At 40.2% G+C, this 24,220-nt stretch overlaps 1 protein-coding gene across 1 annotated transcript in view; it reads left to right on the top strand.

The window, feature by feature from the left end:
- Window positions 1–20,748: 20,748 nt before the first annotated feature.
- Window positions 20,749–24,220, top strand: part of LOC103022397 (dolichyl-diphosphooligosaccharide--protein glycosyltransferase subunit STT3B) — a 178,236-nt gene continuing 174,764 nt past the window's right edge. Inside the window, exon 1 of the mRNA XM_022664215.2 lies at window positions 20,749–21,478. Coding sequence (XP_022519936.1) covers window positions 21,282–21,478 — 197 coding nt within the window. The 5' untranslated portion in view covers window positions 20,749–21,281. The remainder of the gene's footprint in view (window positions 21,479–24,220) is intronic.

Below are 24,220 nucleotides of genomic sequence, written 5' to 3'. Positions count from 1 at the left end.
ATTGGCTGTGAGCCATACTCATCTACAATAACAGAAATAAACACTTAATAAGAGAGAATATTCACCTTCTTCTTCTTTTTCTTCTAGAGGTCTTACACAGTGATGTTATAAAAGGACTTATGCCAAAATCATATTTTAAAATATATAAAACGTTTGTATTTGTATAATTTTTTTCCCCAATTTGTGTTCCAATTAAGGTCTTACAGAGCCCCTAAAGGGACATGGTGTATTTTTTGGTTTACGTAAAGGAAGGGGTGAGCACCACATACTAAGTTGTGAGCACCACATATTGTGGTAAGTGGTAAGCGCCATATACTTATACTAAGCGGTGATTACTACATAATATGTATTTAGCATCACATAATAAGTGGTGAGCACCAGATACTAAGTGGTTAGCACCAGATACGTGCAAGCACCCTATAGTAAGTGGTTAGCTACAGATATTAAGTGGTAAGCACCGCATACTAATTGGTGAGAACCACATACCAGATATTGGTAGCTAGCAAACTACAATTTAAACTGACAGACAACCTCAATGACTTACAACAACTTCAATCACTTACAATAATGTGCCTTGCTCACCATCTGGTGCCCACCGCTTTTTTATATAAAAATACACCATGCCAATTCAGGGCCTCCATAAGTTCCTATTGGGCTCCTAGTGATAAATAATTTTGACATTAAAATATCTTGTTGGTGGGTAGATGTCGTAGAATTGCCACACTTCATTTATTCTCTCCATATATGTAAAATATATATATTTTTTGTGGTTTTGGCTTAACAAAATAAGTTTCTTAAACAGAGCATTAAACTGCTAAGATACCACTGCAATATATGGTACATTGTGTGTAGAAGTTTTTAATTGTTTTTTTAAACAGATCAGCAACTTACAGGGAGGGCTAGCAATATATATTACAGCTTCTAAACATGGTGGAGGTAGTTACATTATCTATAACTTACAGTGATAGATAGCCAGGATAAAGTACAGCTTCTAAACATGGTGGAGGTAGTTACATTATCTACAACTCACAGTGAGAGCTAACCAGGATAAAGTACAGCTTCTAAACATGGTGGAGGTAGTTACATTATCTACAACTCACAGTGAGAGCTAACCAGGATAAAGTACAGCTTCTAAACATGGTGGAGGTAGTTACATTATCTATAACTTACAGTGAGAGCTAACCAGGATAAAGTACAGCTTCTAAACATGGTGGAGGTAGTTACATTACCTACAGCTCACAGTGAGAGATAACCAGGATAAAGTACAGCAGCTCTATGGTAACGCAGGCCTTTGGCATGGTTTTAAGTAAGACTGAAATGTCTCTGAGATGTTCTGGGTTGAGTTATGATGGATTTCCTGCGTTAAATCTGAGGAGATGAGCTCAGCTGGCCATTTAGGGATCTGAGGACTCTTTGAAGCCGTTTCCATTCGCTAATCTAAAACAGGCCCTCTGAGTCCTGATCTAACAGAATTATCTATCACTGCCTGACTGCTATTAGCCACTCGCTAGCTCCTCTCTCAGAGATACGCACTGCTGTTTCATTCATCCTGCAGTCAGACTGTAGATCTCTGTAGTAAAACTTTTATATATAATTTTATATTTTATACATTGATTTATATATTTAAGTGCATCTCAGAAAATTAGAAAACCATTGAAAAGTTACTTTATTTTAGTAATTCAGTTCAAAATATGAAACTCATATATTATATAGATTTATTAAACACAGCCAATGAAAATCCAAAAATGAGTGTCTCAGAAAATTAGATTATTTTATAATTAGAAGACCAATTTGGTACTTTTGGCAGTGTGGGCAGCGTGCCAAGTCCTGCTGGAAAATGAAATCTCCAGCATCTCCATAAAAGTTGTCAGCAGAGGGAAGCATGAAGTGCTGTAAGATCTTCCTGGAAAACACATATAACATTATAGCGTTGCTGTCCAATGAAAAACAAGTATTCCACATTTTTGGTCGATTTCTTGTTTTCTACATAATTTGAACAGAAAAACTGTCTTTCACACTCTGCCAAAATTTCTTAATAAACGGACCAATAGAAATACTCCTAAAATGACCTAAAATTCACTCTTTTTACATTGACTTCCACTGAAAGTTTAGAAGGTTTTTTCTCTCTCCTGTAAAGTTGTTTTGTTGGAGATACTTGTTTTTCATTGGACAGAAATGATATATTAAAAAAGAAAACATTTAAATTTCCTTTTAAAATTATTTATTTATCAATTATTAACTATTAATATATGAACATAATTTGTTTATTAATATGATGTGTATGTTTGTTGAATTGCCATATATACTGTATATTAAATAAATGATCATTAATTCAACTTTAAAAACTCAATATTCCAAGCAACCAATCAAACCACAATAATAGTGTATCTTCTAAAAAAAGCACATCCAGATAGGAAACCCAACATTAATGATACTTATTGATCATTATTGTTAGATTTAGTGTTGGGTTTTGTGTTGGTATGTGTGTATATTATATACGTGTGTATAGGATATTGGAAATATATGGAAATAAAGGTTTATTCTGTATTTTTCTGTATTTGTAGCATTAATTAAGTGTATTTTAACAAGGAAAACCAGGTAAGCCTAGATATTCTGGACCCACATTTGCTGCATAGAATGTTAAATAGCATTTTAACAGTGTCTTTGCTATCGTAACATCTGGAAAAGTACACTTTGCGTGGCTCAAAAGAGCAAAAGTCATGTACTAATTCTCTTTAATCAATTAATCATGCACATAACGTTAATTTTGGGCGTAACGTGAAATAAACCAATCACAGCAATCACAGTATCTTGCTCATCATTCTCTTTAAGAGTAGATCAGGTGATCTCTGTCTTTGGTGGATTGCTATTGTAACGGTGCAGCTACCTGGACGTGTTCAACAAACTCTTCTCATCAGAGGAAACTGAGCTGCTGGTTGACGCTGTGAAGGAGCTCCAGCAGCTCATTTACGGGAACAGCAATGTTATTTTATTTACTATTCTGTTTATTGTTGATGTGAAAGTTGGGTTTATGTTTCCAAGATAGCGATGAGCGTCTGACTGTTTACTGTTGTCAGGGTTGTATTCAGTCAGTGGAGCTCCTGTGTTTTCTGTTACCAAGATAAACAAGCAAAACTCCAGAAATCCACCACGCCCATCAGTGTAGATATATTCAGAAGATCTGCCGCTATTTAAACCAGGCAGAAAGAGTGTAAATGGCAGGGTGAAAGATAGCAATTATAGGGCTATGCTTGTTATATATCCTGAATCATTAGATGCTTGTTTCTCTCCTGCTCTCAGGACATGATGTAGATGTTTCTCCTCAGAGACTCAGAGCTGTTTATCCTGGTTTTAAATTCTGAATAAAATTGGCTGGACCTTTCATAACTCATAACTGAGAGCTTCATACATCATTCAGAATTCAGCCATGCCAAACTCATTACCTCCCTCATGCCTCAGTAGCGCTCCAGCGTTAGCGAGTAGGGAACTAGCGAGGAATGTGCTGTTCATTGTGCTGTAGAAGCTAGTGCTGAATCTAAAATGCTAATTCCCGAGTGAAGGCGTCTCGGGCGAGGAGATGATGAGGTAAAATAACAGAAGTGACTGTAGAGTTTACTACGGTCTACATGCTAACCCCACAAATTAGCATTTCCACAGAGAATCATTAGCATTTCATTATAAACAGGAGCCGAGTGAGAAAACTGCAGGACTAAAAATTAAAAGAATAAAACATAAAACTGCTGGACTTGGTGGATTTTCGAGATTCAGTCATTTTTAAAGAGAAATTTTAGCATGTTTTTTTTTTCTCAGTAAAAAATGTACTAGGTCTTGTGTCTGATTGGCGTATTTTATTGGGCCTTGTCTCAATTCAAAATTATAGTAGGTCTCGACATAAGGAGAAACTGTATTAGGTCTCATCTTAGTAAGAACTAATACTGGTTCTCATCTCAGTTATCGATTGTACTAGTATTAGAAATTGTAGATGTTCTTTGAGTAACTGGAGAAGGTTTTGCTTCAGTGAGAAATTGGTCTAGGTCTTGTCTCATTGAAAAATTGAGCTTGGTCATATCTCAGTAAGAAAACGTTCTAGGTTTCATCTCAGTGATAAATTTGTACTTGGCCTTTTTTCGGTGAGAAATTGTACCAGGCCTTGTCTCAGGCCTCGTCTCAATAAGGAATTTTACAAGGTCTTATCCCAGTGAGAAATTAGACTAGGCTTTATCTCAGTGAGAATTATTTCTAGGCCTTGTCTCAGGCCTTAACTCAGTGAGAAACCTTACTAGTCCTTATCTTAGTAAGCAAATGCACTAGGGTTTGTCTCAAGCATTGTCTCAGTGAGAAATTGTACCAGGCCCTTGTCTCAGGCTTCGTCTCAATAAGGAATTTTACTAGGTCCTATCCCAGTGAGAAATTGTATTAAGCCTTATCTAAGTGAGAAATTGTACTAGGCCTTATCTTAGTGAGAAATCATACTAGATCTTGTCTCAGACCTTATCTCAGTGAGAAACTGCACTAGGCCTTGTCCCAGTAAAAAATGTACGAGGCTTTATCTCAGTGAGAAATTGTAATAGGCCTTGTATCTCAATGAAAAATGTTATTGTACTAAGCCTTGTATCAGTCCTTGTCTAAATGAGAAATTGTAGTGGGTCTTGTCTCAGGCCTTGTCTCAGTGAGAAATTGAAGTATTAGTAATAGTAATTAAAGTAAAGTAAAGTAGTAATTTGAGTTGGGTGATTTGGGGTTATTTTATGGTGTTTGGGCATGGCGGTGGTGCTCTGTTGGGAGTGTATTTGTCTGAGTTTGGTTTTTGAGTGGAATTATCTGGTGTTAGTTTGGGTTGGGCGTGTTTTGGGTTATTTTATGGTGTTTGGGCGTGGCGGTGGTGCTCTGTTTGGAGTGTATTTGTCTGAGTTTGGTTTTGAGTAAATTTATCTGGTGTTAATTTGAGTTGGGGGTGTTTTTGGGTTATTTTATGGTATTTGGGCGTGGTGGTGGTGCTCTGTTGGGGGTGTATTCTGGAGTTTGGTTTTTGAGTGAATTTATCAGGTGTTAGTTTTAGTTGGGGGTGTTTTGGGGTTATTTTATGGTGTTTGGGCATGGCGGTGGTGTTCTGTTGGGGGTGTATTTGTCTGAGTTTGGTCTTTGAGTGAATTTATCAGGTGTTAGTTTTAGTTGGGGGTGTTTTGGGGTTATTTTATGGTGTTTGGGCGTGGAGGTGGTGCTCTGTTGGGAGTGTGTTTGTTTGAGTTTGGTTTTTGAGTGGATTTATCTGGTGTTAATTTGAGTTGGGGGTGTTTTTGGGGTTATTTTATGGTGTTTGGGCGTAGCGATGGTGCTCTGTTGGGAGTGTATTCTGGAGTTTGGTTTTTGAGTGAATTTATCTGGTGTTAATTTGAGTTGGGGGTGTTTTATGGTGTTTGGGCGTGGCGGTGGTGCTCTGTTGGGAATGTATTTGTCTGAGTTTGGTCTTTGAATAAATTTATCTGGTGTTAATTTGAGTTGGGGTGTTTTTGGGGTTATTTTATGGTGTTTGGGTGTAGCGATGGTGCTCTGTTGGGAGTGTATTCTGGAGTTTGGTTTTTGAGTGAATTTATCTGGTGTTAATTTGAGTTGGGGTGTTTTTAGGGTTATTTTATGGTGTTTGGGCGTAGCAATGGTGTTCTGTTGGGAGTGTATTCTGGAGTTTGGTTTTTGAGTGAATTTATCTGGTGTTAATTTGAGTTGGGGGTGTTTTGGGGTTATTCTATGGTGTTTGGGCGTGGAGGTGGTGCTCTGTTGGGAGTGTATTTGTCTGAGTTTGGTTTTGAGTAAATTTATCTGGTGTTAATTTGAGTTGGGGTGTTTTGGGTTATTTTATGGTGTTTGAGTGTGGTGGTGGTGCTCTGTTGGGAGTGTATTCTGGAGTTTGGTTTTTGAGTGGATTTATCTGGTGTTAATTTGAGTCGGGGGTGTTTTGGGGTTATTTTATGGTGTTTGGGCGTGGTGGTGGGGCTCGGTTGGGAGTGTATTCTGGAGTTTGGTCTTTGAGTGAATTTATCAGGTGTTAGTTTGAGTTGGGGGTTATTTTATGGTGTTTGGGCATGGCGGTGGTGCTCTGTTGGGAGTGTATTTGTCTGAGTTTGGTTTTTGAGTGGATTTATCTGGTGTTAATTTGAGTCGGGGGTGTTTTGGGGTTATTTTATGGTGTTTGGGCATGGCGGTGGTGCTCTGTTGGGGGGTGTATTCTGGAGTTTGGTTTTTGAGTGAATTTATCAGGTGTTAGTTTGAGTTGGGGGTGTTTTGGGGTTATTTTATGGTGTTTGGGCGTGGCGGTGGTGCTCTGTTGGGAGTGTATTTGTCTGAGTTTGGTCTTTGAGTGAATTTATCTGGTGTTAATTTGAGTTGGGGGTGTTTTGGGGGTTATTTTATGGTGTTTGGACGTGGCGGTGGTGCTCTGTTGGGGGTGTTTCTGGAGTTTGACCCTCTCGGCGGGTGGAGGTTGAGCTGTCGTGTCAGCAGCGGTTGCTAAATTGCGTAAATTGCCGGCACAGGTGAAAGAGCTTCACGCATTAATATGCATGAATTCATCTTCAGTCCTTGTCCTTGCTGCATGTTTTCTTTCCCCTCCCTCCCTCTCTCTCCCTCTCTCTCTCTCTCTCTCTCTCTCTGTCTCTCTCTCTCTCGTTCTTTTCTCTCCAGTGCTACAGGCTCTTGAATTGTATGTCTGGTTTTGCTGGTTGTGTGTTTTGTCGGCTGGCTGGATGTTGGGGTTTGGAGGCTGTAGCTGCTCTATAATCACACTGTCACTGTTAGAGAGGCTCAGGCTGCACTTTAGGCCTCAATATCCCAACAAATACAGCCGTAAACACTCCACTCTATAACCCTCTTCCCTCTGGAGCTCTGCAGACCGAGAGCTCTGCATGTAATTCTGTATTTTTTATTATTCTTTCTTTATGATTGATTCTGCTCTTCTTCACTCCACACATAAAACAGTGGAGCTTACTAAAGTATATCAGCTGGCCAATAAGCCTGGGATGTAAATAATCTCAACACACAGTGTCTAAACTGTGTCTTTGCTGTCGTAACGACGGGAAAAGTACACCTTGCTTGGCTCAAAACTCTCAAAAGCCATGCACTAATTCTCTAATAAACTGTACCGCTTCAAAATAAGGCTCCTTTATAAAGGGGTTATAAATAGTTTATAGAGGAGTTTATTAATGGTTATAAATTAAGTTGTTTAATATGTTATTATAGTTAAATTATGTTAATGCTGACGATCTGATGTTTAACTGAAGTTTAAACGATTGTAGAATCACATTTTCACTATTTGTTACACGACAGGTCACTGTAGCCCTTTCTATTTATGTATTATAACTGTATATCCTTTTATTATTAGTAACCAATAATAAACTCCTTTTTAAACTATTTATAAACCCTATATAAAGAAGCCTTATTTTAAAGTGGTACCAAATAAACCAATAAATCAGAGTGTCTCTTGCTCATCATTCTCTTTAAGAGTAGATCAGGTGAGCTCTGACTTTGGTGGATTGCTATTGTAACGGTGCAGCTACCTGGACGTGTCCAACAAACTCTTCTCAGCAGAGGAAACTGAGCTGCTGGTTGACGCTGTGAAGGAGCTCCAGCAGCTCATTTACGGGAACAGCAATGTTATTTTATTTACTATTCTGTTTATTGTTGATGTAAAAGTTGGGTTTTTGCTGTGTTACCGAGATAGCGATGAACGTCTGACTGTTGGAGTGGAGCTCCTGTGTTTTCTGTTACCAAGATAAACAAGCAAAACTCCAGAAATGTACCTGAACACACCTCATTTCCAAAACACCACGCCCATCAGTGTAGATATATTCAGAAATGTATATAAATAAGGATAAAACTCTAATAAAAATAAGGAGAGCACTTCAGTTTCTGAATCAGTTTCTCTGATTTTGCTATTTATAGGTTCATGTTTGAGTAAAATGAACAATGTTGTTTTATTCTATAAACTACAGACAACATTTCTCCCAAATTCCAAATAAAAATATTGTTATTTAGAGCATTTATTTACAGAAAATGAGAAATGGCTGAAATAACAAAAAAGATACAGAGCTTTCAGATCTCAAATAATGCAAAGAAAACAAGTTCATATTCATAAAGTTTTAAGAGTTCAGAAATCAATATTTGGTGGAATAACCCTGGTTTTTAATCACAGTTTTTTTCATGCATCTTGGCATCATGTTCTCCTCCACCAGTCTTACACACTGCTTTTGGATAACTTTATGCTGCTTTACTCCTGGTGCAAAAATTCAAGCAGTTCAGTTTGGTGGTTTGATGGCTTGTGATCATCCATCTTCCTCTTGATTATATTCCAGAGGTTTTCAATTTGGAAAAATCGAGTCATATTCGCTCATTATCTGTAACCACATTGATTGAATCACTGAAATAAATCTGTTTTTATACAGTTTTATGCAGTATGTAAAGTGCATATAAATATATGCAACTCCTCCGGTCTCTTTTCATCAGCCTTAATTTCCAATAAAACAACAAATTGAACTGGTGTCCCATTACTTTTGCCCATATAGTCTGATTTTCTTGGTTTTCTTGGTTTGTGTTTCTGTTGCGTTTCTGTTCATTATGGTCTAACAAAGCGCTCCATGTTCCTGATTGGTTAAAGAAAACATAATCTGCATAATCTAAATGGTCACCTGTAATTATACAGCCTGATTTTCTCCCTTTTTATTTTATAATTAATCACCAGAGCGTGACCTTTTCATAATCAGCGCTATTCATCATTAATACATTCCCCAGTGATAGTGACCATGAACACCGCCCCCCCCCCCCCCCCGCCGCTCCCGTCAATCAACTCCGAATAAATACTGAACTAAAGTCTAAATTAATAATTATTTATTATCAGTCTTTTCCACTGTTTTCCAATCCAGACTATGAAGGAACACATAAGGAATCATGTTGTAACTTAAAAGTGTTAAACAAACCAAAACTTAATCTGTACAACAGAGGGAACTCTTGCTTTTTCCTTTAATGGGGTGGTCCTGATGAGTGCCAGTTTCATCATTATAATATTTTTACTTTCAAAGTTCTTAAAATTATTCTTTTCAGATTAACAGACCTTCATTTCTTCATTTACTTAGTTGATTGAGCAGTAGTTGCTTTTCATAACCTGGATTCGAACATTCCTCAAATATTCACTATTCACTGTATACCTGTAACTCTACCTCTTCACTACTTTACTTTAACTGATGCTCTCAAACACTTTATTAAGAGACAAGAAATTCAAGTAATTAACTCTTGATGAGTTCAGCACAGCTGTTAACTGAAAGCCTGAATTCCAGGAGACTCTACATCATAAAACTGACTGAGAAAATGTAGCTCTGCTCTATGTTCAAAACTGATCATCTAAGTAAGAGGTGCTTCTTTGAAGAATATAAAATATAATGTTTATCAATTTTTTGCTAACTAAATAATTCCATATGGTTTTCATTCATAGTTTGGATGAATTTAGTATTATAAATAATGATAAAAAACTCTGAAATTGAGGTGTGTCCAAACTTTTGACTGCTACTGTAAATACAGTACAAAACAGCTGGAAAATAATAAAAGTGGAGCTTTTTGGAAAGTGTGTGTCCCATTACATCTGACGTACAACTATAAAGTAACACATAATTTGAGAAAAAGAACTGAATCATACTGAACTGTAAAACATGGTGGTGGTAGTTTGTGTGTGTGTGATGATCTGGAGCTGCTGGAATAGGAGCTTGCTGTAATTGATGGAAGCAGGAATTCTGCTGTTTTTAACAGAAAATCCTGAAGGAGAATCACAATCCTTAAGTTTAGGAGTACTTGGGTTCTGCAGCAGGACAATGACCCAAAAGACACAAACAAAAAGTTCACCTCTGAATGGATTAATAAAACTAAATGAAGGTTTTGGAGTAAAAGGTCTAGTTAAAGTCTGATTGATTGAGATGTTGTGGATGATCTTAAACAGGACGTTAATGCTGGAAAATCCTTCAGTGTGTCTAAATTAAAGAAGAAATGTACTTTAGTTGTAGTAAAACATGATAAAAAGTTCTTATCTTTGATGAATAGCACACCTCTGTTCTCCCACAGCGTTCAGAGATCCAGAAATTTTAACGGTCTTTCCAACAAACACCCTTCATACTGGGAGATACGGGGCACAATTTAAAGTCAAAGTCAAAGTGGTTTTTATTGTCATTTCAGCTATATACAGAGTACACAGTGAAACGAAACAACGTTCCTCCAAGGACCATGGTGCACATAAACACAGTGTAGACAGAACAATAGTGCAACAGTACAAAAGTGCAGACAGACAATACAACACCATACAGACAAAGAATAATAAATAACAAGACAGTGTGCAAATTATGCAGTGTGCAAAAAGTGTGCAAAAAAGACCAGTGAGGTAGTAGTTACTCTATTACACAGTGTGCAATAGAGTCCAGTGAGGTAGTAGGGTTTTTAGTGCTTTCCATTTTTTGGGGTAAGTGGGGTAAGAGTGTGTGTGCATGTACAGAAAAACCATCAGTTCAGTCTCTGCAGTTAAGGAGTCTGATGGCTTGGGGGTAGAAGCTGCTGCAGAATCTGGTCGTGCTGGACCGGATGCTGTGGTACCTTCTTCCCGAAGGCAGGAGGGAGAACAGTTCGTGTGAGGGATGGGTGGGGTCATTCACAATGCTGGTTGCTTTGCGGATGCTGCGGGTGGTGTAAATGTCCGTGATGGAGGGGAGAGAGACGCCGATGATCCTCTCAGCTGTCCTCACAATACGCTGGAGGGTCTTGCGGTCAGAGACGGTGCGGGTCCCAAACCAGGCAGTGATGCAGCTGCTCAGGATGCTCTCAATGGTCCCTATATAGAAGAGTGTGAGGATGGGTGGAGGGAGACGGGCCTTTCTCAGCTTCCGGAGGAAGTAGAGACGCTGCTGGGCTTTCTTGGATGTAGAGCTGGTGTTCAGGGTCCAGGTGAGGTTATCTGCTAAGTGGACACCAAGGAACTTGGTGCTCTTAACAATCTTCACAGAGGACACGTCGATGTTGAGTGGAGAGTGGGTGTGTTGTGCTCTCCTGAAGTCAACAACCATTTCCTTTGTCTTGTCCACATTCAGGTGAAGGCTGTTGACTGTACACCAGTCTGTCAGCCGCTGCACCTCCTCTCTGTATGCTGACTCGTCGCCTTTGGTGATGAGACCCAGCACGGTTGTATCATCGGCGAACTTGATAAAGCTGTTAGAACTGTGTTTTGCAGCACAGTCATGAGTCAGCAGGGTGAACAGCAGAGGACTCAGGACACTGCCCTGGGGGGCTCCCGTGTTCAGTGCCACCCGTGTTCAGGGCCACCTTGTCACCCACTCTGAAGGCGGAGTCGCGGGTCCTCAGCAGCGCACGTACCTCAGCAGTCATCCAAGGCTTCTGGTTTGGGCGTGTGGTGATGGTCTTGGAGACAGTGACATCATCAATACACTTGCTGATGTAGCCAGTGACTGATGCTGCATACTCCTCCAAATCAACAGAATCGCCTTCAGTAGTAGCCTCCCTAAACATGTCCCATGCAGTGCACTCAAAACAGTCCTGAAGGGCAGAGATGGAGCCTGCCGGCCAGGTTTTCACCTGCTTCTGAACTGGTCTGGAGCGTCTGATGAGTGGTGTGTATGTTGGAGTCAGCCAAACACACATGTGATCCGAGAAAGCGAGGTGGGGGCGGGGCTCCGCCCGGTACGCGCTGGGGATGTTTGTGTAAACAAGATCCAGCTCGCTCGCTCCTCTCGTTGCAAAGTCCACATGTTGATGGAATTTAGGGAGCACTGGGTACTCACGCTGGGTAGTTCGCTGGAGTCGGATGTAGTCCAGTTTATTGTCAAGTGAACAGACGTTTGCAAGAAAGAGCGATGGTATAGCCGGCCGGCTAGGACTAGCCTTTAGCCTCACGCGGATCCCGGCTCTCTTTCCGCGTTACCGCTTGCGATGGCACTTCCACTGGGCTCGGGCGTCAGGAAACTCCGCGGGCTGGCGGCCTGGGTCTCTTAGCAGGCTAAGCTCAAGTAGCGTCTGCAGAACCTCGTCCGGTAGCGTGTTTTCTGGCTGGTTTCTCCACTGTAGCAGGGTCTGGCGGTGGTAGAACATGTGCACGGGTGTTCCGATGCACATATTTGCAGGAAATAAACGGAAAAAACGACAAATAGTAAAACAAAAGCACCATTTAACGGACCCGGAGCGGCCGCTGCGTGTTAACGCGCCGCCATCTTGGGTGGCTACCCTGATAAATCACTTTTTCCACCGTTATCCAGCTCAAAGTAGCTCCACACCTTCCTTACTAGAATCCAGAGAGACCTTACATTTGCCCTGAAGTGACATAGACATGTATATACATAGACTCAGCATGGCCTGCCTCCTAAAGCTATGCGGGATCTATGCATATATACGTCTATGTTATTATCAGTACAGTAATGGCGGTGCTCGGAGCTGAAGCTAGTAGTATTATGGGATGTAAACAGTGGTTTTTAATAAGCTTTTGTGCACTTTTTAAGTTATTAATGCCTGGTTTTAAATGTCAGGGCTCTCCAGATTCTAGCAAGGAGGTGTGGAGCTACTTTGAGCTGGATAACGGTGTAAAAAGTGATTTATCAGGGTAAAATATTCCCTGTGTCTCCCAGTCTGGGAGAACGGAGGTGTGCTATTCATCAAAGATAAGAACTTTTATCATGTTTTACTACTATAAAAGTATATTTTACACCTTTAAGGAGTTCTCCTTTAAAACAATTCTGTAAAGAAGAGTTGAACAAAATTCACAACTGACACACCTGAATTATTAGATTTAGAGGGTAAATACTTTTTAGTTATCATTTAAAAAGTGCTTTTTTATATTTGTCTTATATTAGAGTTTGTTTGATAATCTGAAAAAATGTAAGTATGATAAAAATGCAAATACAAAATAAATCTGTAGGCGGGAGATATTTGTTTCACTCCACTCTATATGTATATGAGGTGATTGTATATATATATATATATATATATATATATATATATATATATGTAGAGTATATGGTGGTGGTGGTTTGAGAGAGTGTTGGCGTTGTTTGTACCCGCCGTGCCGCCTGTAGCCTGGCACAGCCCTGTAATGAGGCGTCTGTAAGTCAGAGCTGTTATCTTTCCCATTATCTTAACCGGGCTCTCCTGCCGGAGTGGGCGGCTCTTTGTTCTGCTCTCCGTCGTTACGGCGCAGATGTGGCGGAGTCAGCGAATCAGACGCCTCCTCCAATCACTCGCTCCGGCTCTCGGCTGGAGACGCTGCAAACAGTCTGTTTTGCTAGATTACACCACTCCCACCCATCCACCAGCCATCTGCACGCAAATACCCAGCCTTCCTGAAACGTGTGTGTGTGTATAAGAGTGTGTGTGTGTATAAGAGTGTGTGTGTGTGTTGTGTGTACACAAGAGTGTGTGTCGGCAAAAGAATAGCGTATCCAGCCTGCCCTTCACTGAGGCTCCAGCAGGAGACTAATTAGGCTAATTAGTGTTATTACAATAAAAAAACACACTATTATCTATTGTTCTTCTTAAAGGAGATCTTTATGGCCGTAAAATGTACTTCACCCTTCAGACTGGGTGATACGGGGCATAATTTACCCTAATTTATCACTTTCTACACCGTTATCCAGCTCAAAGTAGCTCCACACCTCCTTACTAGAATCTGGAGATCCCTGACATTTAAAACGAGGCGTTAATAACTTAAAAAGTGCAGAAGAAGCTTATTAAAAACCACTGCTTACATCCTATAACACTTCAGCTCTGAGCGCCGCCATTACTGTACTGATAATAACATAGACATATATACATAGACTCCACATAGCAAAGCAGCCGGTGCCAGGAGTCTTCTAGAAGTGCTGCAACCAGTGTATGACCTTACCAACCAATTAGCGATGCCTTAGTAACAAACTCCTATACCTTAGCAACCAACAACTATACCCCAGCAACACCTTATTAACTATTCAGCAATATTGTATCATTGTAATAACACCTTTAGCAACCCCTTAGTAACTATTTAGCAATACCTTATTTAGCAAACAACACTAATACAATAGAAATACCTTACCAACCATTTAGTGATGCCTTAGTAATCAACTCCTATACCATAGCAACACCTTAGTAACTATTTATCAATACCTTAGCAATCAAAACCTATACCACAGTATTATAATAACATCTTTAGTAACCCCTTAGCAATATCTTAGCAACCACCTCGCAAAACATATCCACAGAAAACAATTTGCAACACTTTAGGAACCAACACCTATACCATGGAAAGACCTAACCATCATTTAGTGATGTCTTAGCAACCAACTCCTATACCTTAGCAACCACTAATGATAGCCTCTCCATAGAAAGACCTTACCCACCAATGAGTGATGCCTTAGTAACCAACTTCTATACCTTCTGCAGCTTAGCAACAACCAACACCAGTATCATAGAAAGACCTTACCAACCAAGTATTGATGCCTTACTTACCAACTCTTCTACCATAGCAACCCCTTGGTATCTATTTTGCAATACTTTAGCAACCAACACTAATGCCATGAAAAGACCTTACCAACCAATTAGCAATGCCAAAATAACCAGCTCCTATACCATAGCAACACCTTATTAACTATTTTAGCAATGTCATATCATTCTAATAACATCTTTAGCAACCTCTAAGCAATACCTTAGCTACCACCTTGCAACACCTAAGAAAACCTTAGGATCAAAGTAATATATTACCAAGTAATTAGTGATGCCTAAGATACCTAAGCCTCCTATCCCGTAGCATCCAACTACCATACCTTATCAGCTTATTAAATATTTAGCAAAATCCCATCACTGTAATATCACCTTTAGTAACCCCTTAGTAACTATTTATCAATACCTTAGCAACCAATACTAATACCATATAAAGACTTTACCAATTAGTAATGCCTTAGTAATTCCAATTCAATAGCACCACCTTAGTAACTAAATCAAATCAAATAATTATTTATATATAGCGCTTTTTACAACTAATTTCACAAAGCAGCTACCTCTTAGCAATACCTTAGCTACCACCTTGCAAAACCTAAGTATCTAATTCAGAACACCTCAGGAACCAACATTTATAACACAGAAAGACCTTACCGATGCCATAGTAAACAACTTCTATACTTTAGCAACCAACACTAATAGCACTGAAAGACATTACCATCATTTACTGATGCATTAGTAACTAACTCCTATACCATAGCAACACCTGAGTAACCTTTTAGGAATACCTTAGCTACAACCTTGCAACATCTTTTCAAATATTTAGTGATACCTCAACAACTGCTTGGGAACTGCTATATATTTTTGAGCTAGAGAGAGTTAGAGAGGGAGAAAGAGGGAAGCTAAGTGGCTACGCTAACCTCTTTTATCCCCCTGATTTTCATGGTGTTTCTGATGGAGCTTTGATGGAGGCGTGTGATTCCCTGAGCTGCTGCTGAAGATTCAGCCCACAATAACCCCGTTCAGCTCAGCCGCTCTGAACACCAGCTCAACCCCCAGCGGCGGGGTTTCTGGACCCAGATTACAGCCGGATCACACCGCTGCCGAGCCGCGTCCCCGCAGACTGGCTAATTCAGGTCACGCTAACTTCAATCGCTCATTTATTTAATTCCTAATGAAGATAATCAAGAGAGGAATTAGGATATACATTCACTAATTTCTGTACTTCACAACACTGCAGCAGTGTTTTCTCCAAATAATCAACAAATACTAATAAACAACAACTAACTGACTGTTGGTAGAACATGGTGTTTGTTGGTGGAAAATTAAGGTGTTTGTTGGTGGAGAATGGTCATGTTTGTTGGTGGAGAATGGTCGTGTTTGTTGGTGGAGAATTATGCTGTTTGTTGGTGGAGAATGATGGTGTTTATTGGTGGAATATTATGTTTTTTGTTGGTGGAGAATGATTATGTTTACTGGTAGAGAATGGTGGTGTTTGTTGGTGGAAAATGGTGGTGTTTGTTGGTGGAGAATGATCATGTTTACTGGTAGAGAATGGTGGTGTTTGTTGGTGGAAAATGGTGGTGTTTGTTGGTGGAGAATGATCATGTTTACTGGTAGAGAATGGTGGTGTTTGTTGGTGGAAAATGGTTGCGTTTGTTGGTGGAGAATGATCATGTTTACTGGTAGAGAATGATGGTGTTTGTTGGTGGAGAATGGTCGTGTTTGTTGATGGAGAATGATGGTGTTTGTTGGTGGAGAATGGTCGTGTTTGTTGGTAGAGAATGATGGTGTTTGTTTAGTGGAGAATGGTGGTGTTTGTTTGTTGGTTGAGAATGATGGTGTTTGTTGGTGGGGAATGATTGTGTTGGTTGGTGGAGAATGGTGGTGTTTGTTGGAGGAAATTGGTGGTGTTTGATAGACAAGAATGATTGTGTTTGTAGGTAAAACAAATTGGTGTCTGGTGGTGGAGAATGGTCAGGTTTGTTGGTAGAGACTGATGGTGTTTGTAAGTGGAGAATGGTGGTTTTTGCAGGTGGAGAACGATTGTGTTTGTTGGTGGAGAATGATGGTGTTTTTTGGTAGAGACTGATGATGTTTGTTGGTAGAGACTGGTGATGTTTGTTGGTAGAGAATGGTGATGTTTATAGGTGGAGACTGGTGGTGTTTGTTCAGTGGAGAATGATGGTGTTGGTGGTGGGCATGTTGGTGGACAATGATGGTGGTGGGTGAGAACCAACACCATCATTGTCCACTAACAAACACCACTATTCCTATCCATCAAACACCACCATTCTCCACCACAAGACACCACAATTAGCAGTTAGCATTTCTCTTTATGTGGACTAAAGATGTAGTGGCACATTAATAAACATTTTAGTTTGGTAATTTGGGGACTTTTGCAGTTTAGGGATTTTTCTTTATGTCTCCAGAGACAAGAACCTTTCAATACTCATTTAGTGAGCTCAGGTCAGTATCGTGATGAGTTGGTGTTGGTTGTGTGTTGAGTACCTGCTTCAGGTGTTTGGTAGAAGGTAAATCCGGGTGTTTTCCCTCAGGACTGGATCAGGACTCTCTGCATTAGTGTGAGCAGATTTTATGAGCTCTTCCAGATACAGATCAAAGCTCTGATCTCAGAGCTACTGCAGCATCTCAGCCTCTCCAACAGCTGCAAAATCCTGACTAAAATACCCTTCAACACTCTCACTGATTTACTGTACATACTCTCCATTTCACAGCAATATATCTGAAATATAACGTCACTTTAATCCTACAGTACTGTTCAAAGAATCAATAATCAAGATTAAAAAAGAGCACCTGAAGATTCAGTCCAGAAAACATAACAATCACATGAATTTAGTTTAAATTTAGTTTAGTTTAATTTTCTCATCATCATTCTTAACCAAACACCATCAGTCTCTACCAACAAACACCACCAGTCTCTACCAAAAAAAACCCTCTTTCTCCACCAACAAACACCATCATTCTCTACCCACAAACACCATCATTCTCTACCAACAAATACCACCAATCTCTACTAACAAACACCACCAGTCTCTACCAACAAACACCACCAGTCTCTACTAACAAACACCACCAGTCTCTACCCACAAACACCATCTTTCTCCACCAACAATCACCATCATTCTCCACCAACAAACACAATCTTTCTCCACAACAAACACCATCATTCTCCACCAACAGACACCATAATTCACTACCAACAAACACCACCATTCTCTACCCACAAACACTATCAGTCTCTACCAACAAACACCATCAGTCTCTACCAACAAACACCATCTTTCTCCACCAACAAACACCATAATTCTCCACCAACAAACACCATCTTTCTCCACCAACAAACACCATCATTCTCCACCAACAAACACCATCATTCTCCACCAACAAACACCACCATTCTCCAACAAAAAACACCATAATTCCCCAGCAACACATTCTTCACCATCACCATCATTATCCACCAACAAACACCATCATTCTCCACCAACAAACACCATCATTGTCTACCAACAAACACCACCAATCTCTGCCAACAAACACCAGCATTCTTTACCAACAAACACCACCATTCTCCACCAACAAACACTACCAATCTCTGCCAACAAACACCGCCATTCTTTACCAACAAACACCACCATTCTCCACCAACAAACACCACCAATCTCTACCAACAAACACCAGCATTCTTTACCAACAAACACCACCATTCTCCACCAACAAACATCATCATTCTCCACCAACTGTATTTTGTATCTTCATTGCAGTGTAATGCATTGTTTAACATTGGTTATTTTTATTCCATATAACTTTTATATATATATATTTTTTTTTCAATTTTACAATAATTTGCTGGGATGTTTTCATGCTTTACTTCAAGTATTTTTCGAATGCAGTGGGCAGGCTCTTAAAAAAATAAAGAGCCCACTTCAGTTTCTGAATCAGTTTCTCTGATTTTGCTGTTTATAGGTTTATGTTTGAGTAAAATAAACATTGTTGTTTTATTCTATAAACTACAGACAACATTTCTCCTAAAAAAATAAAAATATTCTCATTAAGAGCATTTATTTACAGAAAATGAGCAAAACTTGAGAACAAATATCAATATTTGGTGGAATAACTCTGGTTGGTTTTTAATCACAGTTTTTTCATGAATCTTGGCATCATGTTCTCCTCCACCAGTCTTACACACTGCTTTTGGATAACTTTATGCTGCTTTACTCCTGGTGCAAAAATTCAAGCAGTTCAGTTTGGTGGTTTGATGGTTTGTGATCATCCATCTTCCTCTTGATTATATTCCAGAGCTTTTTAATTTGGTAAAATCACAGAAACTCATCATTTTTAAATGCTCTCTTATTCGGTTCAGAATTAAAATGGAAAAAGATCCTCAGTGTGATGAAGGGTTTTGGTTCTGGATCTGGAACAGGATCAGGAACAGTAATGGCCTCTCTGGGCTGAGGAACAGTAGCACAGTGTTCCTGGTCTCGGGTTGGTTTTATTTAAACCGTATGAAACTACATTAATCTTGGTGAATTTTTAAGGAGCGTCAGCGGGCAGTGGGTTATTGCGAGCGACGCCGGGAGATCCGTCTTGATTATTTCAGCGTTTGTTTGGGGGAAGTAAAGTAGGCTAATACATTCTCATTATTCACACCGAGCGGCGCTTTCACAGCACATCTTTTATAATTAGCACACGGATCCAGATTAAAACGGCTCGTCCAGTTCCGGCCTGGAGACAAACTCTCCACCAGATCACTCCAGAACCCGCAGTCTGAACCCAGTCCAGCACTCCCAGCTCTTTCAGTGATCTGAATCAGTTCTAGCTGAGTTATGGAGAAGGGATGAACAGCTAATGAGCCTAATGTTATTATATACAGGGGTTGGAGAATGAAACTGAAACACCTGGTTTTAGAGCACAATAATTGATTGTGGTGACGGACAGTTCTGGTGGAAACAGGAGAGTTGAGGTACACATTGAATTCTGCGTGATTTGATCAGCCGTGGTTTTATGTTTTTTGGATACAATCTGGGTTAGCACCCGAACATCTCTTTCAGACAGCTTCCTCTTACAGCATCCACAGTTAATCCTGTTGGATGTGGTTGGTGCTTCTTGGTGGTATGCTGACATTACCCTGGATACCGTGGCTCTTGATGCATCACAAAGACTTGCTGTCTTGGTCACAGATGCTCCAGCAAGATGTGCACCAACAATTTGTTTTTGAGATACTTGTTTTTCATTGGATAGTGACAATATGGTATTCAAGGTGTTTTTAATGACATTTGCATCTGGTAGCTATGGTGTTTCAAGGTGCTTTGAGAAATGGTTGATGTTGTGTCCCAGGTTGTTCCTTTAGTGTTGCTTTAAGTGGTTGCTGTGGGGTTGCTAAGTGGTTGCTATGGTGTCCTAGATGTTTGCTGCGTGGTCAATTAGTAATTGCTTTGGCAGTTCCTATGGTATTGCTAGGTGGTTGTTGAGTGGTCCTTACAGTATAACAGGTGGGTCTTATAGCAATGCTAAATGCTTCGTAGGTGGTTGCTATGATTCTCAGATGCTTGCTGTTTTGTTGCTAAGTGGTTGCGTATAGCATTACCATGTGGTTACTATGGTGTTGCTGAGTTGTTGTTATGGTACCACAAGTGGCTGCATTGAAGTTGATAAGTACATATGCTGTTTTGTGTTAGTGTGGTATTGTACATTGTTGTTATGGTGTTGCTACATGGACAATTCTAGCCAGATGCTGCCGGTCACAATAATTACCCAACACTGCATCAACTGATGTTTGGTATGTCAGTGTAGTTTAATGATTGTTGGTCAGAAGCTGTGTGTGTGTGTATGTGTGTGTGTGTGTGTGTGTTTGCATACCTGTGTCAGTAGTGGATGCATAGTAGAAATAGTGTATGCCTACATGTGAAATTATGATTATGGTAATTTTTATGAACTAAAATTCTGAAATAATAAGTCTCTTACTGCTGTGTGTGCAGCTGCACTAAGGACACGCCCACTCTGCTCTCCTCCTGATCTGATTGGCTGGTTGGCGCTGGCAGGGTGATGCTGCACCCGCCTCCTTATCTTTGCCAGGCAGCTTCACACACTGCCTCTCTCGCTCTCGCTCGCGCTCCGTCCGCACGCTCACGCGCTCTCACGCGCACACAGCCAGCGCTGATGGCTCGAGACGGACCGAGGAGCGTTACGCGTCCGGACCGGTCCATATGGACGGATTAATAAAGCGCGCGCACAGGAGAGAGAGAGAGAGACTGAGAGAGGAAGAGATAGAGGTAAAGAGAGGGAGAGATACAGAGAGAGAGAGAGAGAGAGAGAGAGAGAGAGAGAGAGAGACCCTGAGAGAGGAAGAGACAGAGGTAAAGAGAGAGAGAGAGAGCGGTAAAGCGAGACAGAGACCCTAAGAGAAGAAGAGAGAGAGAGAGAGAGAGATTGAGAGAGTTAAAGATATAGAGATAAAGAGAAAGGTAAAGAGAGAGAAAAAGAGAGAGAAAGAGAGAGAGAGATACACAGTGAGAGAAAGAGCCTGAGAGAGAGAAGTATAGATAGTGAGAGAGAGGAGAGAGAATAGAGGGAAAGACTAAGATTGGGAGAGAGAGATACACAGGGAGAGAGAGACAGGCTGAGAGAGGGGGAGACAGAGAAGTACAGAGAAAGAGAGAGAGAGAGAGAGAGAAAGATACAGAAGAAGAGAGACTGACAGATAGATATATACAATAGGAGATATACAGATAGAGAGATAGAGAGGTAGAGTGAGAGTGTGGATGGTGAGGATGGTGGAGAGTAACGGTAAGGCCGGCTCCGGGCGGCAGGGGGCGCTGGCGGGTGGTCTCTCTCAGCCCGCCGGGTGGCGCTCTCTGCTCTCCATCACTATCCTGGTTCTGGCCTGGCTCGCAGGCTTCAGCTCCAGACTCTTCGCCGTCATCCGCTTCGAGAGCGTCATCCACGAGTTCGACCCCTGGTGAGTCTCCGAGGGGACAGGGGGCGGGGTCACGCTGGGGGGCAAGAGACGAATAATCCAGTTCAGTCTAAGGGCAGTTTACACTGGGCCCAACTGGATCCACTTCCAGTTAAACTCATGTTTAAACCTGGAGCAAGTCTGTTATAGGTGTAGCTTGTGTTGAGTCTAGTTCAGTCTGAGTGTAGTTGGTTGGATTTCCAGTTCATGTACTGGTTTAGTGTGAATGCTCTTGGTTGAAAGCCAATTTCACTTCATGTTTAAGTCTGAATCTGGTTTGGTTGAAGTTCAGTTTTGATTTGTCAAGTCTAAGTCCAGTTTAGTTTGAGTGTCTTGAGTTGGTTGAACATCCAGTTTCAGTCTGAGTTCATTTGATTGAATGTCCAGTTCAGTTAAATCCAGTCTTATTGGTGGAAGATCCAGGACACTCTCCAGCTGGTTGAATGTCCAGTTCACTTGTGTTCACTCTAAATCAGTTCAATTCAGTTTGAGTCAAGTTCACTTTGAGTTCAGTTGATTGAATGTCGAGTTCATTATGAGTCCAGGTTAAACTTAAGCCAAGTTCATTCTGATTCAAGTTCATTTTGAGTCAAGTTCACTCTAGTTTACTGTCTAGTTTGAGTCTTACTGTGAGTCTAGTTCACTCTGATTTAAGTTCACTTTAAGTCTAGTTCACGCTGATTCAAGTTCACTCTGAGTCTAGTTTAGTCTGAGTTGAGTTGGTTAAACATCCATTTTCATTTCCAGAATTCATTTGATTTAATGTCCAGTTAATTTTAAATCCAGTTCAACTTATGACCAGTTCAAAATTCAGTTGGTTGAATATCTAGTTCACTTGGGTTTAGTGTAAACCACTCCAATGTGCCCAATGTGGAATCGGCACCATTCTGGTTTGAGAACGAAATTTTGAGCTGGTTTGCAGCGTTTACACCAATAAAAGTAGCTTCCAGAACAATAAATAACGTTCGTTCGCAGTGGGAACTAAAGAATACTAGGTTCTTCAGCGCAACGACTTCGTCGCTGTGCAGCGCCCTCTGTTGATGACATATGAAGTGATTTTTTTTTTTTGACAGTTCCACTAAAACTAAAAATGAACTGAACTTTCAATCAATTGAACTTAGACTGAACTGGTTCACTAAGCCAGAATGAAGGAGTAATTTTGGTGAAAAAGTGCTAACTCGGAAGTGCTAACTAGTTAACTCTGAATTCAACTGATTAAAAATCCAGTTAATTCTGATTCTATTTCTCTCCGATTTAAGTTCAATTAGTCCAGTTCTCTCTGATTCAAGTTGATTAAACTTCCAGTTCACATCAGGTTTGGTCTGAATCCACTTGGATAAAAGTTTAGTCTATTCTGAGTCGATGGTTAAATGGTCATTAAATTTAGTCTGACTGAATTTTAGTTTTATTGAGTTTAATCGGAGTTCAGTTCAGTCTGAGTTGAGTTCCATCTGAGTTTTGCTCACTCTAGTTTCACACACTAAATCCAGTTTATCTTAAATTCACTTAGTTGAACCAGTCCAGCTGGTTAAGCCTCCAGTTCAATCTGGGTCTAGTTCACATGTAAATAGTCCACATCTCAGTATTTACAAAATAACACAACTATCAATAATTTGCAGTTGCAAAGTGGGTATTTTTTAGTTTTGGTTGATCATGGGTGGTACATTGTTTTATAGTTTCAGACTTACTAGACTAGAGGATAAACTTCCTGTCTTTTTTATCTTCATTGGTTTGAAGATCAGATGCTTGGTCTGAATCTGATTTAAACCGGTTTAAAAGCACAGATTGAAGCTCTTTTGGTTTATTGGTGGTTTAAACACGTAAAGCTCTGTAGACTGATGATTTCTAGCATCACAGACAGCAGACAGCGAGTGGAGCATGGTTTGATTTCTCGAGCTGAGCTGCTGTATCAGTTATTTGATTATTATTCAGATGGTTATAAAGGATTAGGTGTAGATCAGGTATCTCCTGGACGCTGGATGCAGCAGCGGTGCACCTGTCCGTACTGCAGGTCTGCAGCGGTGGGTGAAATGTGACCTGACAGGTCAAAGTGACAGTGTAAATGCGACCTGGCAGGCCAAAGTGACCGAATCCCCGCAGTAATCAGATCCCATCGCCAAGCTAATGGACTCGCTCAGGCGACTCAGCAGTGCTAAAGAACTTCCTCAGACCCCCGGCTTTCTATATCCGTCAGCTGAGAAACTCACGATATATCAATAAACCTCGATAAAATACTTAATTTAATCATATCATATCGATTAATTACCTTTATCAATAACCAGCAGTCAGAAATAAATCAGTTTCATGCACAACCTAAAGAGTATTATTAAGAGTGTTTATTAAGAGTGTTTATTGACTAACATCTCCTATTCTAGTGTATAGGAGTGTTAATTGAGAGTGTTTATAGACTAATATTGGATTCTCAAGCATAAAATTATTTATCTAGTGTATAGAACTGTTCATTGAGGGTGTTTATAAGCTAATAACTCCTATTATAATGTGTAGGAGTGTTTATTGAGGGTGTTTACAGACTAATATCTCCTATTCTAGTCTATAATAGTGTGTAACGAGGGCGTTTATGGACTAATATCTCCTATTCTAGTGTATAGGAATGTTTATTGAGGGTGTTTATAGACTAATATCTCCTATTCTAGTGTATAGGAATGTTCATTGATAGTGTTTATAGATTAATATCTCCTATTCTAGTCTATAATAGTGTGTAACGAGGGCGTTTATGGACTAATA

The sequence above is a fragment of the Astyanax mexicanus genome, unplaced genomic scaffold (genome assembly GCF_023375975.1).
Source record: "Astyanax mexicanus isolate ESR-SI-001 unplaced genomic scaffold, AstMex3_surface scaffold_31, whole genome shotgun sequence".
NCBI classification, from domain to species: domain Eukaryota; kingdom Metazoa; phylum Chordata; class Actinopteri; order Characiformes; family Acestrorhamphidae; genus Astyanax; species Astyanax mexicanus.
Note: the sequence above shows the minus strand (reverse complement) of the source record. Positions and strands in the feature narration are given on the sequence as shown.